This window comes from Dicentrarchus labrax, unplaced genomic scaffold, assembly GCF_905237075.1.
Source record: "Dicentrarchus labrax unplaced genomic scaffold, dlabrax2021, whole genome shotgun sequence".
Lineage (NCBI taxonomy): Eukaryota > Metazoa > Chordata > Actinopteri > Moronidae > Dicentrarchus > Dicentrarchus labrax.
Window position 1 is genome coordinate 5,018,559 of NW_026136707.1, and position 14,290 is coordinate 5,032,848.

Below are 14,290 nucleotides of genomic sequence, written 5' to 3' on the forward strand. Positions count from 1 at the left end.
TTGGGCCTTTTGCGCTTTCTGCCATTTTCATGGCCATCATAGTTTCTCCTATACATTTCACAGCCTGTTCTTGTTCTCAGATTGCCAAATACAGAGGTGAATGGTGTTCAGTTAGTTAGGTCACAGCATGACCCCATGTAAAACAAACAGGTAGATGTTCCTCTTCCCCCTAACACTTGACAAACTGCAGCTTGCAAAACGCTTTCTTGCAGACATTTAAAGGATACGAAAAAAAGTTGACTGTAATCCATTACACACAGAACAAAAAACATTATCAGATTACAGTTCAGTTTAATAAAAAGTTCTAAAACATATAGTTGAATTAAAACCTGAGTGTAAAAAAAAAAAAACAACTCTGAACATTATAAGCTTTGTAGTAAAGGTAACATTTATGGCAGATTGTATGTACAGGTTTACCTAATAAAGTGGCTACTGAGTGTATATGTCCAAGGAATATAAACAGATTATAACAAGAAGTAGATGGATGATTATTCAGTTTGCGTCCTTATCTCCTTATTTGTAGTATTGAAGCCTGATATATAACACAAAGATGATGTGTACTGTTCAACATTTGCAGAAATGGATACTTTAAATTAGAACATAAATTAGAAAAAGACATAAAAAGAAAATGTGCTGAAATCCTTAAAAAAAACAGGAAAAACACCATCCGTTTTAACCGAAAAACATCTTAGATAGATTTCTTAAACGTTAAACAATCAATTTGGATTGTGCAGCTGATTCTTTGATCAAGGTTCTCCTTTCACAGATCCAGTGGTTACTCTTGTCGCAGTGCGCTTTGTTCCAATTGGCCAGAGGAGTTGCATGTGGCTGAATAAGAGCACAAGCTACTCCGTAGAGAGGTTCTTGTGTCCTCCAGTACCTAAAGAAGAAAATAATTCACATGGTATCGAGCTGTGTTTTTTTGCAGACATTTATAGGGTATGAAAAAAAGTTGACTGTAATCCATTACACACAGAACAAAAACATTATCAGATTACAGTTCAGTTTAATAAAAAATAGGGAAACTAGAGCTTATTTTACAGTCCCCAATTCATTATCATGGCCTCTAGTGAAAAAAATGCTTTCACTGCGTGAAGATTTCACCATTATTTTGTCTTTTAAGTAGAACGGAACAATATCACAGTATAATGCAAGCTCTGCCTTCCAGCTGTGAAAATGATCTAGAGGCTACTGTCTGAATTTGCTTGATGAAAAGCAAGTTTTTCTTTAAAAATACACAAAAGGATTTCTGATGCTAAAAAATCTTGGTTTCCCAATTTTCTTTTCTAAAGTCACATTGTTCTGGTGTCTAAAGGAATACAGGTCATATTATTGATATTCTCTTGTCTTGGCATATTTCGCATTGAGGTAATCCAAAAATAACACAAAGTAAAGAAAGTTACATTACCTTATTATGATACTTGGATTAGGTTACTGACATTTTTAGGTAATTATTAGTAGTAAAGTAAAGTAAAGTACTTTAGTAGTAAAGCAACCCTCCCAACCTTGCTTGCAGAGAGTCAGATGGGAATACTGATACTATATGCTCATATCTGCTTAGCTTAGCACAGATACTGAAAACAGAAAGAAACTGCTAACCTGGCTCTAAAATCCCGGTACTAGCACCTCTAAAGATCACTAATTAACAAGTTATGCTGGTTTGGTTGGAGTTTGGAGTTTTCTTGTCTCCAAGAAGTCACAGCCAAGAAATTCACATAACCTCCCGTACATACTTACTACACACACTGCCAAACAAGCTATGAACTATTAATTAACAAGCTTAAGAGGTGCTGATTAGTAGATCTCAGCCAGGCTAACTGTTTGCTCCTATTTCCAGTGTTTTTGCTATGCACAGCTGACTGCTTGCTGGCTATAGCTTCATAGTTTGACACAAGAGTGATATTAATCTTCTCAGAAAGAAAAAACGCCAAGTGAATTTCTTTGCTAATGCTTACAGTTAAAGGACCAGTATGTAGGATTTGGTGGCATCTAGCGGTAAAGTTTCAGATTGCAACTAACTCAACATTGCTCGCGTCTGTATTTCACGTGAAGCTTGTAGGAGAACCATCTGCCACTTCAAGATACTAGATACAAACGGTATAGGATAGAGGCCGCCCATATCATCTTGCCGATGGTCTGGTTTATTTAGCGCACTGACAAACGTGAGTGTCTGAATTACTGCGGGTAAAATTAGGTTATGTGGGAACTTTTGGTGCTTGTGTGTGTAGTTTTGCACTTACATCACGGAGACATTTCTTCCATTGACCCACATCCACTTGCCCATCACATCCTTGCTGCTCAAGCCAATCCAGTAACCATAATCTTCTTGATCTTTGGTGTGGTTATTGATGAATTCCTACGTTTGTGATACAGGTGTTGATTAAGAAAATAATGCCTTTGCAATAATATAATAATAATGATTTAAATACACAAAGAATGACATGCAAAAAGTAGAAACATTAAAAACATAGAAAGAAATTAAGATAAGCTTTGTTTCAACACAAATGAATCAAATGAAGTAAGTAAGTCTTGCCTGTTCCTCTTGGCTTTCAATCACCACCAGATTTGCATTAATTTCTTTGCATTTGTCACGACTTCTCTCCCAACTCTTCCAACTGTTATCAAAAAAAAAGTAACAGCTCGACTGAAACTGGACCCAGCCGTCCAGACAAGGTTGACACACTGTTAAACAAGACAGAGACAACAAAATCATGATCATTTTGTATTACATAAATGTGTATTTAAAAATGTATATTTTTGATATATATTTTGAATAATTAGAACATTTTCATTCATCCCTCTTTCCAGGTAATTCCACTCAGAGAGCAAAAATAAATGAAAATCTAAATACCATAAAAGTTACAGGTCCAGTGTGTAACATTTAGGAGGCTCTATTGGCATAAATGGAATATAAAATTCCTGTTATGTTTTCATTAGTGTATAATCACCTGAATATAGGAATCGTTTTGTTTTTGGTACATTAATGAGCTCTTTTTATCTACAGATGGTGCAGGTTGCCTTTTGTGGAGGCTGCCATGTTGAGCCGCCATTTTTCTACAGTAGCCCTGAACGAACAAACAAAACCCTGCTTCTAGATAAAAGATAAGTGTTTTTCCGCCACTGTAGTTTGTTGAGGTTCAATCAAAGGAGTTTCAATCTGCAACTACACCACTTAGATGACACTAAATGCTACAGACTGGACCTTTAAGATAAATGAATGAAGCTCTAGAGAAAGTGTGAAAAATGAGAAAATGTAGACTTTCTTTTGCATAAAGGCCTGTCGTTCATTTTTACGTTCTGTCCTGCATTCACTTCTCTCATTCATGCTTGTGCATAATTTCCTTGCTGTCATTATCTATGGCTGTCAATCATGATATCAGCTGTTCTCATTAACTGGTCACATTTTGTCCAATAGCACAGCGACATTCCTCCATTGTTAGCCTATTATCTTGCTGCTGTCATTTTAAATATGATTTTTTTTTGCCTTTAGATCATTCATTCTGCTGTTATGTGTGCCCCTCCACCTTCCCATCAACCATCACCACCAGTGTCTGGACTCCACATGGGGGGGTTATCTTTCTGCCGCTCAGGGCAGATGCCCCTCAATCACAAAAATCTCTCATACAAAAAATATCTTTACTTCATTCACTTGTTTCTCCTGGTTGAACTACATTCAGGAGAGGTGACAAAACCTAAACAGACTAGAGTGTACCATGTTATTACCTTTCTGTGGGCAGTGGGCAGTCACCTGGAACATGTCATGTTCCATGATTACACTGATGGTCCAGTTGAGTCCGTCTTTTTCTCTGGTCAGCTCTTCTGTCCGTCTCTCTAAGTTGGTCTTTTCTGTCCACAGCTGCAGATTTTGGGATGTCAAGTTGGTGTTTTCTCTGTACTGCTCTGACATAACTGTGTTGACTGCAGTCAGAGAAGAAACCGTTACTGTTGCACTTTTTACTGTCAAACTGCCTTGAAAGTCCTTGAAAACAGGCAGAAAGACTTACAGTGGATACTGAGGGTGATGACGGCCGACACCAAGAGGACACAGATAATCCCCAAACCTGCTGCCACCAGATGGAGCAAAGTACACAGTGGAGCTTTCTTTTTATTTTCTACCAAGAACACACACACACAAAAAAACAATGTATTATAGCCTACTAATTTATAGCAACTTGTTATTAAAGTAGTAATAGTTTTAATATGGTAAAACACAATTAACCTGGTAAGACAGAACTTGTATCCAATGTCTGCTCCACAGTCTTTATGTCTTCATAGTCATCCATGTCTCTTGGTTCCTCTGCAAAAAGGAAAAGAGCTTAAAGGAAATGCAATGTTTCGTGACTATCAAGACTTACTTCTTGGTCTGCAGTGTGGCATTTTGTTATCTATCCCTGGCATGTCTAGAAATGTACTGTTCTGTTTGCATTACCGACAGCAAAGCCTGATGTTTATCATAATGCTATCAGACAAGATTATAACTATACTGTATGTTATGACAGACTAATAGCTGATATAGTATGTTATAGCTAACATAGTGCACATTTTGTCATGCCAAACACTGTTAATTACCACAGAGCTTTTGCAGTATTTTAGTTTTTTGTTGAAATCATAAAGTTCCCAAAGATTCGCAATGTGCTGTTAAATTCAAAATGTTGCAATGTGAGAGTGTTTGAGCCACAAACATCATACATGAATCAGCTTTAAGGTGAAATGAAGAAAAAAATACTGAGTATCAGTAAAAAGTCAAAAGTACAACTATAACAACTGCAATCAGTGTTTAATTATATTTTATTTCAACTGATGTATTATTCTGTAAGCAGCACTTCAATGTAACTAATTTAAAATGCGTAGAAGAACAGGGGATCATATTATGTTTTGTATGTAAAATATTACTTTGCAAATAACTTCTATCAAATAAATGTGGAGTAAAAAGGTATATATAAGTATTTCCCACTTAAATGTAGCAGGACATAGAAAATAGAAAAAGCCAAGTACCTTGAATCTACTTAAATACTTAAATGTACTTAGTTACTTTCCACCATTGTCAGAAGCTCAGTTACATTGCTTTAGTATAACTACCAGTGCAGACTGTGCTAAAAAAAAAAACAGAATATGTGACTCACCACGCGTAGAAATACCTTTAGTCTTGAAAACCACCGTCACATAATTCAGTTCTTCCTCCATAACTTGATCAAGTTTATCATAGAAAGTCTTCACTTTCTCTTAAAGACAGAAACATCAATCTAAAACCACCACAGAGTCTTAAACGCAGGTCATCTTCAGTGCAGCTCGGTGTAGTTTCAGAGACAGAGGACTATATGACCTGTAGTTCTTCTTTTTTGGTAGAATGTTGTAAGAATGACAAATTGTGGTTTTGTTGTTTATGACACACGTGGTGAGCAGGAGCAAATGTCACCACTTTGCACTGGGTTAATGGCAGGCCATCAGATGTCTTATTATTATGTGTAAAGATACAAAAGTTAAAATAGCAAAATTGTTCACAGAGTTAAACTCTTCTCTTTACAGCATCAGGTGGTTATTTTGACTACTTTTTGTTAAGGACTTACTGTATGTATGCCTTTCAGAACGAAACATTTTCTTTATTAAAGGACATTATATAGCGTTACAGTCACTGGCTGTTTAGTTCAAAACATACAACTGGTATCATTTCTGTGTTCCTCATTTGATGTGTCTTGAAGAATAACCTGTCTGTTAACCTTTTGTTTTTTTTTGTGAAGTACAACTCTTATTACTTATTGAAAACTCGAGCTATGGACTTTTTACAAAAAAAACCCGACAACACATATTTTTTACTAAATATGTTTACCTACTATAATGATGCCAAAATGATGTAAAAAAGTAAACATGTATGAATGGGTTTTTCCCACATTCATGCAAATTGCTTATGACTCATGATTTCCCTGGGCTCAGTTCTTCATATATTATCTGACACATTTTTTGCCAATTATAATCAATCAAATGGTTTCTGTGTTTTTCAAAAGTAAAAGATTATCGAAGGTGATCCCACTGGAAGAGATGAACTGCATGATGGAGTGAGAGACTACACAGACTTTTAAAAAGCAGGTAATTCATAGATCTATTGACAGATTTGACATTTTCCCACAAAATATGCTGTAACACAGCAGATGGTGGGCTATGAATATGTAAATGCCTTCATAACTGAGTCTCCATGTAATCACACAGCTATCTTAACTGAATTAGGGCACTGGCACTTTACTGGTAGTATCTATTTGTAACCACAAGGGGGAGCTCATAATGTGTGGAGAATGATTTGACTCTGAAGGTCTTTAATTTGAAAATCCGTCTAATTTATTTATTTATCCAAAGTGAAGTAAACACAAACACTATAAATAGACTTTAGGCATTAAAACTATAGCCTATGTGAACTGGTATTCACGGATGCTGTAAAATGTTTAGAGCATCTTGTGTCTTCTACAACAAATGAAACATGTCTTAATAAATATGAAGTATAGTATCAAAGTGAAGAAGTCATTTTAGTAACGTTTTATCAGCAGAGGCTTAATGATCAGGGTTTATTTGTATCGGACAATAAAACAAGCAGCTATGACGAGGAGCAACAAGTGACTCATGACTCTGACAAATCAGCGAGCAGGATCTCTTCAGGAAGCGCTCCCAGCTGTTTCTACCTGCAGACCCGGAGCCACAAGGAGCCACAAGGAGCCAGATCTCAGAACTGACACAGGCTCTCCCAACAGGCTGAACAAGTAGAAATATATTTGACTCTAAGGACTGTCCCGGCGAGCAGAGATGGTTTGCGGCGGATTCGTTTGCACCAAGAACGCACTCAGCGCTCTCAATATACTTTATGTTGTAAGTAAGAGCTTTTATATCAATGGATACTTAACACAGAGGTGTCCCTAAGAACAACTGATTTTAAAAGAGCAACTAATGTGTCTGCTTTAGTCTCGACTGAGACTCTGAAATGCGCTCCATGTTGGTTTAAGAGGAGATTAAAATGTTTGCTTCCTATCTGCCACAGGCAGGTGTTCTCTGTAAATGATTAAACCCAGTTCATGGCTGCTAATTGCTTTCGCCAGCCTTGGCATAATTGTTGGCTTTACTCGGAGGTAAGAATGAATGCCTAATGATAAATAAACCTAAAAATATTTATTTGAAGTAGAAAAGTTCTATGAGTACCCGAACAAACTCTGTAAACGAAAAGCACAAAAAAACGATTAATCATCCGGAAGAGATGGGGTGTTTTGTCAACTCTTGATTATTATTATTATTTTTAAATTAATTATAGTAATTCATTTAATTTATTTCTTATGTCCCTGACTTATGTCATGCAGTAGCCCTGGAGCTGCTATATATTCAGAGGTTTATCTGTCATCCCCTGTTCTGCATATTTGAATAAAGTTGTAAAAAATAAAATAAAATAAATGAAATGTATAAATATCTAGCTATATATTATCTGTTTCACTACAGCTACTACTACATGATGATGATGATACATTTATTTGTAAAGCACTTTTCAAGTTTAAGAACAAAGTGCTTTCCAGATTAAAACATAAACACAACACAAAAAACAATCCCAGTATCTACCACCCATGAACATATAAAATTAAGAACAAGATAAAAGGGCTGATATATTCATATAAAAGTTGTAAAGGTGGGTCTTTAGGAGACCCTTAAAAGCTGCCGTGGAGTCAGACGATCTCACACTGAGGGTCTTCAGTCAAAGGTTTTTGATCTTAGGGGCTTGGCTGGGCTGTAATGGGTTAAAAGCTATTTAATGCAGTCTGGAGCCAGATCATGGATGGCCTTGTTAGTAATTAATACAATTTTAAAATGTATTCTGAAGTTAATTGGTAACAAGTGCAGTGATGCTAAAATTGGGGTGATATTAAATCCAGTTGCCTTTGACCTGGGACCTTTTTTAATATCCACTCACTTGGATTTTTATTTATTTATTTTTTAAAAACATTCTCTGGTTCCAGCTTCTCATGTGTGAGGAATTGGAGCTTTTCTTTGTCATACATAAGAGTAAAGATAAAATATCTTCAAGGCATTTGAAGACATCACCTTGGGAAATAACAGGCATTTTACACAGTTTTCTGACATTTTAGGCGAATGGGTCAATCGAGAAAGTAATTGATTTCACCCCTAGATTATCTCTAGGTGGAGAAACCACCTTCCAGTCCACTTATCCACTTCTACATAGTCACTGAGAAGGCCTGATGCAGTCACAATGCAGTCAGGTTCATATATATATATATATATATATATATATATATATATATATATATATATAAATAAAAAATATATATATATATATATGTATAAATAAAGTATGATGACGGGTTAATTTTCATAGAATAGTGTTTAGAAAGAATACAAATGTTATGTAAATCTCTTTAATACAATCATGTTAAGTTTGCTTGATAGACACCTGACACTTTATGTATTTTGCATCTTTACAACAAAGAGCCCTGTCCTTCATCAACAGTTGTACATCAATCTATAAAAAGACTACATTATTTTCTTTAACCATAAAGACATGCAGCCCTGAGTAAAGCCTGCAGTCTTTTCTCGGGCTACATCTAAGACCCACACAACCTCCACCATGAAGGAAAGGAAGCGCCTATAAACCCAGAGAGCCGTGAGATTTTAGTAGAAAAACTGAACTAAAATGTTGGTGGTGGTGTTGTTGGTGTAGAGAGTTCCTTAAAAAGCTGACATTGATTGCACTTCCTTCTTATCTCATTCTGACATTGTTTTCTTCTTCCTTAGTTGGTGAGCCTGCTGCTGATTGGAGTGGCAGCTTGGGGGAAATGGTTCGGCCTGGTCTCCAGCATCAGAGTGGTGGCAGGGGTCATCGGCGTGGGCACATTCCTGTTGGTGGTTGCCTTTGTGGGGCTGTGTGGCGCTCTGAAGCACCACCAGGTCCTGCTCTTCTTCGTATCCTTTTGGTTTCTTCCGTGTGGTTTATTTATAGCAGCAATTGGAGTCACCTCACCCCTTGGGATAGTAGTTGTGTGGAGGATTTTATTCCTTGTTTAAGTTGTGTTTTCATGGTGAGATGTTAAATTCCTGAACTTGATCCAGTACATGATGATCCTGTTCCTAGTGTTTGTCATGCAGTTTTCTGTGTCCTGTGCTTGTCTGGCCCTCAATAAAGACCAACAGGTATGCTTATGTTGTCTGTGCTGAACTACAGTTCAATGATACAGTTATTTTGGCCAGCAGTTGACCTCAGATAAAAAATGAACACTACAAAATATGCTTTTCAAATAAATGCAGCTTTTAAACCTCTATAGACACAACCAGACTGTATGATTTTCCTTTCCAGAACCATCTGCTGGAGGTTGGATGGAACAAATCTGAAGAAACTCAAAAGGACGTAGAGAAAACACTCGACTGCTGTGGCTTCCATTACGTTAACTACAATGGCTCATGTACCGCTGTAAGTAAATCACCTTGAATATACCTTTCTTTTTCCTCCTCGCGGCAGCCACGTGGTCATCATGATGCATGATCTCTGGCAGTTAATGAATTTTCTTCCTTTCCTTTCCACTTCCTCTAGAGCTGCTTTCACAACACCCCTTCACCGTCTTGTAACACATGCTCAGACATCATCCAGCAGTATGCTGGAGAGGTGCTGCAGTTTGTAGGTGGTATCGGACTCTTCTTCAGCTTTACAGAGGTCAGTGAAATGTCACGGCAACAGATGTGTTTTAGAAATGTGGAATTTGTTGTGAATAGGTGCTGATTTGGACATTGAGAAAAACTAAGATTGCGCTGGGATGAAGTTTTGACACTTGCCTATTTTTCTTTCTTTTCAGATCCTTGGAGTTTGGCTCGCCCATAGATACAGAAACCTCAAAGATCCTCGTTCAAATCCTGGAGCCTTTCTTTAACCACTCATGATTAAATAAACCAAAAGAATGCACTAGTGAATAACTGTATTTCCTTTTAACTTTGTAAATCACACTTCTACTTATATACTTACTAGTGTGACAGTAACACAAGGAGTCTTGCAGTCAGGAAACTTCCTCAGTAATGTCGTCTACACAGCTTTTATCTAAAGTTTGCACACAACCAACATTAGACACTGAGTGTATTGAATCTAGCATTGCTTATGTGTTATTTAATCTATCAAAAGTCACTTTGATACTTGCTGCTCAATTATTCATTGAAATTATGAAATGTTCAATGCTGTGAACAAAAATTGTGTTTCTTTGAAAGAAATAGTTTGACATTTAGGGAAATGAGCTTCACTTTCTTGTTGATACCACTCTTATGTCTGTACGGTAAATTTAATGCTGCAGTCGGTTAGCATAGCTTAAAGACTGGAAGCAGGGGGAACAGATGGCCTGGCTCTGTCTAAAGATAACAAAATCAACCATCACTAATTAAAATGTTATATCTTGTTTGCTTAACCTGTAAAAAAAAACATGTTTTTTAGGTTTAGGCCTAGTGACTTCCTGGAGACGACCTATAACATGTTGATTAGTGCTTTAGAGGTTCTGGTAGGTGGATTTTAACACCTTTGGACAGAGCATCGATAGCCGATACCCCCCCAACTTCCAGTCTTAATGCTAAGCTAAGTGACTCCTGGCGTTTGCTTCGTATTTACCATACAGACATGAGTGGTATCAATCTTCTCGGATATTTCTTGGCAAGAAAGCAAATCATTCCCAAAATGTCAAACTACTCCTAAACCTGTAAGTCTCACCTCTTTAATTCTTTAATCAGTCTCATAGTGACTGTGCAGCAGCTGTGTGTGCTCGCCATACACACCTTATGCAAATAAAGTGCAGGTTAGCACCCTGATGGATGGATGACTGTACTCACCACTCCCAGACTAACTATTCATGGGTGACCACACACATAAGTGTGTTTTGCAGACAGTGGATTTAGGTGTTGGATGTCATTATAGCAGGAAAAGATTAAGATCAAACTGGTAGCAGACATACTGTTATCAAAACAGGTTTGTTTTTGTTTTTTAATGTGTATTTAGTGCTTTTTGTTTTTGATTTAAAACGCATCTGAACATTATGAATTCATACTAAGTCACATTGTCTGTGTCTGTAGTCATTTTCCCTAATTGTCCAAAATAAACACGCACAGTTGCAGTGCATGTACGGAAAATGTTGTGTTATTGCTGCACTTGTCAGGTCGAATGCTGATAGGCATGTTTTTCACTAACTTGGTGCCACATGACTCGCTCACATTCTTCAACCCAAACAGGATGCCAACCAGGAACTGAACTTGCTGTTTAGATTCCTCCGAATTAGCCAACAGGCTGGCTGGTGGTGGTCAAACCTGTTCACCAAGGTGACTGTGAACTTAAATAGCTCAGCTGTTGCACCGCCAACTTGTAAAATAAAGTAATTGTGTTCACATCACATAATTATCTGTGTTCTATTTTTATCTCTATTCATATGAACAGATTGCTGTGTACTATCCTAGCATGCATGGCCTTATTTAAAGACTGATATAAAATATTTGAATATGCTTACAAGTTTCTGGTTAAAAGACAATTATATGGATTGTTTCATAGTTTAAAAGGTTCTTAAGGGACTGATGGAGCTGGGAAAACACATGAAAAAGACTGAATATGACACTTATTTTATATAATTGTTAAAATAAAGTGACCACTGCAGACGTGTTACTGCTTGTAATAATAATAAAGTTTATTTTTGTAGCACTTTTCAAAACCAACGATTATTGTTTACAGAAAGTAAAAAAAAGTTAAAATCTTAAATATTTAATATGCAACACTGATTCATATACACTGTGTGACATTTTAGTTGTAGAGTATAGCATTTTGGGTGAAGAGTTTTTACGTACCCATAGTTCTGAGCAGGAAAAGCTTGGAAGTACTTCCAGGGTCAAAGGTCATTTGGAGGAGAAGCAGAGAGGAAGCACATGGTGAGTTTAGTTGTAAGTTTGTTTGTAAATCATATAATGAATTATGAATGGTTTAACACACACAATGCAGTTTAATTTGCACTTTCCCTTGCTGACCTTGATGGTGATTTGATGCAGCAGGATAAACAGTTAATAATGAAATTAAATTAAATGAGCACAGATGGATAAAAAGGCTGAAGATAATTGAGGACTTGGCATGTAAAATATAGAGTTTCTAGGCAATCTTAATAATCACTAGTGGGATAAAATGTTCACTTTTTCAACTAGAAATACTTTCAGTGTGGACTGAAGTCACTTTGATTCCTCATGTCTTCTGTCTCCTCCTTCTGCACGGTGATCAAAGTATTTTGTGTTCCATCAAACTCATGGTTCTTTGCATTAAGCAAATATGGCACTCAGTTGTCAGAACACTCAGCCTGATGGCTTCAAACCAAATCTGATCACATGCAAGGCCATAAATCTATTTCTCCTGAGGCTGTTTTGAGATAAGTTTTGGATAGTTTGGATGTCCAGCATTCTGAGGTTGTTATCTGGGGAGCTTTTATCACATTGTCACGTCATATTGTCTGCATGGATCTTTACTAAAATGAGGCATGGGCAGAAATTCTGTGTCATGTGCTGAGCTCTTCTGATTTTCCTCTTTGGCTATTTTTGATCTACAACACATCCTCTTGGCTGAGTTTTTACTAAAGTTTCTACAAAGCCGTTGTGGGCTCTTTGCACGTCTTTGTGATGGGCAGTTTTTCAAAATATGACGTCTTTTTAATCTGGGCAGCAAGTCTCCTGCTCTGATAAATGACTCTGACTTTGGCAGCTTGAAGGGAAAACCCCAGCAAAGCTTTAAATTTGTTCTCATCCTTTGGGCAGCATATATTAAAAGAAACTCTTCTCTTTCTGTGTGACTGTGTAATGTTGTTGTTCAGTGACAGGACAGCATGGTCAGAGTCTGTCCCTATCTCATCTGTCTGGGCTCTCCCAGGAGGAGCTGGGAGGCATTGCTGGAGAGAGGGAGGTCTGCAGTGCCCTGCTTGACCGGCTGCCACTGCGTCCTGAGCATTTACTCAACTACTGTACTTAGGTGAGTACAATTTTGATGTATTACACAACCATTTCCATTTCAGGCTACTTTAGGGTATTTTTCACTAGTTCAGAGAGAAATATTGAGCTTTTTGTTTTACAGCTTTAATTACTAGTTATCCGGATTTAGATTTTACATTAAAAAATAATAATAATAATGAAATACGCTGTCAAACCTTTTGCTTGTGACCTCTTCATCAAATCAGTGTCTAGTCCTTTGACACATTTCAGATGTCTTCGAATTGTTAAAAGTTCCCAGAGGGTTTTATCTGAATAACTATTTGAGGCCCAAAGTGGTAAAATTATCCAATATTTTACATAAAAGCAAGGATGAGAGAAAAATGAATACAGATTTATACACCAGAACTTTGTTTTTAATTCTTTGATCTCCCATTAATCATCTGACAACCCCTCAGATTCATCTTGTGACCCTTTGGAGGGGCCCGACCCCTTGGTTGGGAATAAACTAGCTAACTGTACATAGAGTAGTTAAAACTAGCTCCTCCTCGACCAGTTAGTAAAATGTTGCTTACACATTAATTGCATCAGTATTAATAATGTAAAGTAAACTTAGCTGATGATACTTTTACTTTAACTTAAGTGGATGATCATGCATTTCCATTTTTCACCTTTAGCAACATGTGATGAGAATCTTTCTTTCAACAAAACAAGATGAAGCAAAGGAGGCAGGACAATCAAGGTTAGTCAACATCAACTGGAATTTCCTCAGAATTGAATTGTAAAAATTGATCAAAACTAATTCAAAATAATTTTAAAAAAGATATTAGACAGTAAATGCTGCTTTGAGAAATTCACCTTTACTTTTGCACAATGGATTATGAATATTTCAAAAATAGCATCGTTATAGTTAAAACTTCTCTTGTAATTATTAGTCCTTTTAAAGATTCAAACAAGACAATGTCCATTAATTAATTTTTTTAAAGTCATTCTCTGAACCCAATGGTTGACAACAATTCTTAAAAGAGCCAATAAAGCCTTTCAATGCCAAGTTTATGTTAAGGTATACCTGGTAGTAGGAGAGACATCTCTACCAATAAGCACAACTGTGGAGATTGTGGCCATGTTTATGCAACCACTCTCCAATACTTTTGACTATTTGTTTCCAGAAAGGAGAAATTAATTACTCCATTTTGTTGTATGTAAATGTAACTACTGCATCTCTAACTAACTGGACAATTTCCTCAGGATATAATGCTAATGTTTCATATGTTTTCAGCTATTGTAATTCCCATGTACTTTCAACTAGAACTAATCATTACAAATTAGTTTCTGA

At 36.7% G+C, this 14,290-nt stretch overlaps 2 protein-coding genes across 3 annotated transcripts; one reads left to right on the plus strand and one right to left on the minus strand.

The window, feature by feature from the left end:
* Positions 1-318: 318 nt before the first annotated feature.
* On the minus strand, positions 319-5,302 carry LOC127367331 (C-type lectin domain family 4 member M-like). 2 transcript variants are annotated; one of them, XM_051407092.1, is made up of 7 exons: positions 5,139-5,302; positions 4,220-4,297; positions 4,005-4,112; positions 3,724-3,918; positions 2,534-2,682; positions 2,241-2,356; positions 319-880 (listed from the first exon to the last, which is right to left on the minus strand). In XM_051407092.1, exons 1-7 carry the CDS (start codon positions 5,182-5,184, stop codon positions 709-711), a joined length of 864 nt encoding a protein of 287 aa, XP_051263052.1. In that variant the 5' UTR covers positions 5,185-5,302; the 3' UTR covers positions 319-708. The 2 variants fall into 2 exon arrangements, with proteins under 2 accessions (XP_051263052.1, XP_051263051.1); XM_051407091.1 differs by having other exon boundaries at positions 320-880; positions 5,124-5,302.
* A 1,350-nt stretch (positions 5,303-6,652) lies between these two features.
* Positions 6,653-11,136, plus strand: LOC127367334 (tetraspanin-13). The gene is made up of 6 exons (XM_051407096.1): positions 6,653-6,852; positions 8,776-8,943; positions 9,091-9,171; positions 9,335-9,448; positions 9,569-9,688; positions 9,828-11,136. The coding sequence occupies exons 1-6, from the start codon at positions 6,790-6,792 to the stop codon at positions 9,900-9,902; spliced, it is 621 nt and encodes a 206-aa protein (XP_051263056.1). The 5' UTR covers positions 6,653-6,789; the 3' UTR covers positions 9,903-11,136.
* The last annotated feature ends 3,154 nt before the right edge of the window (positions 11,137-14,290 follow it).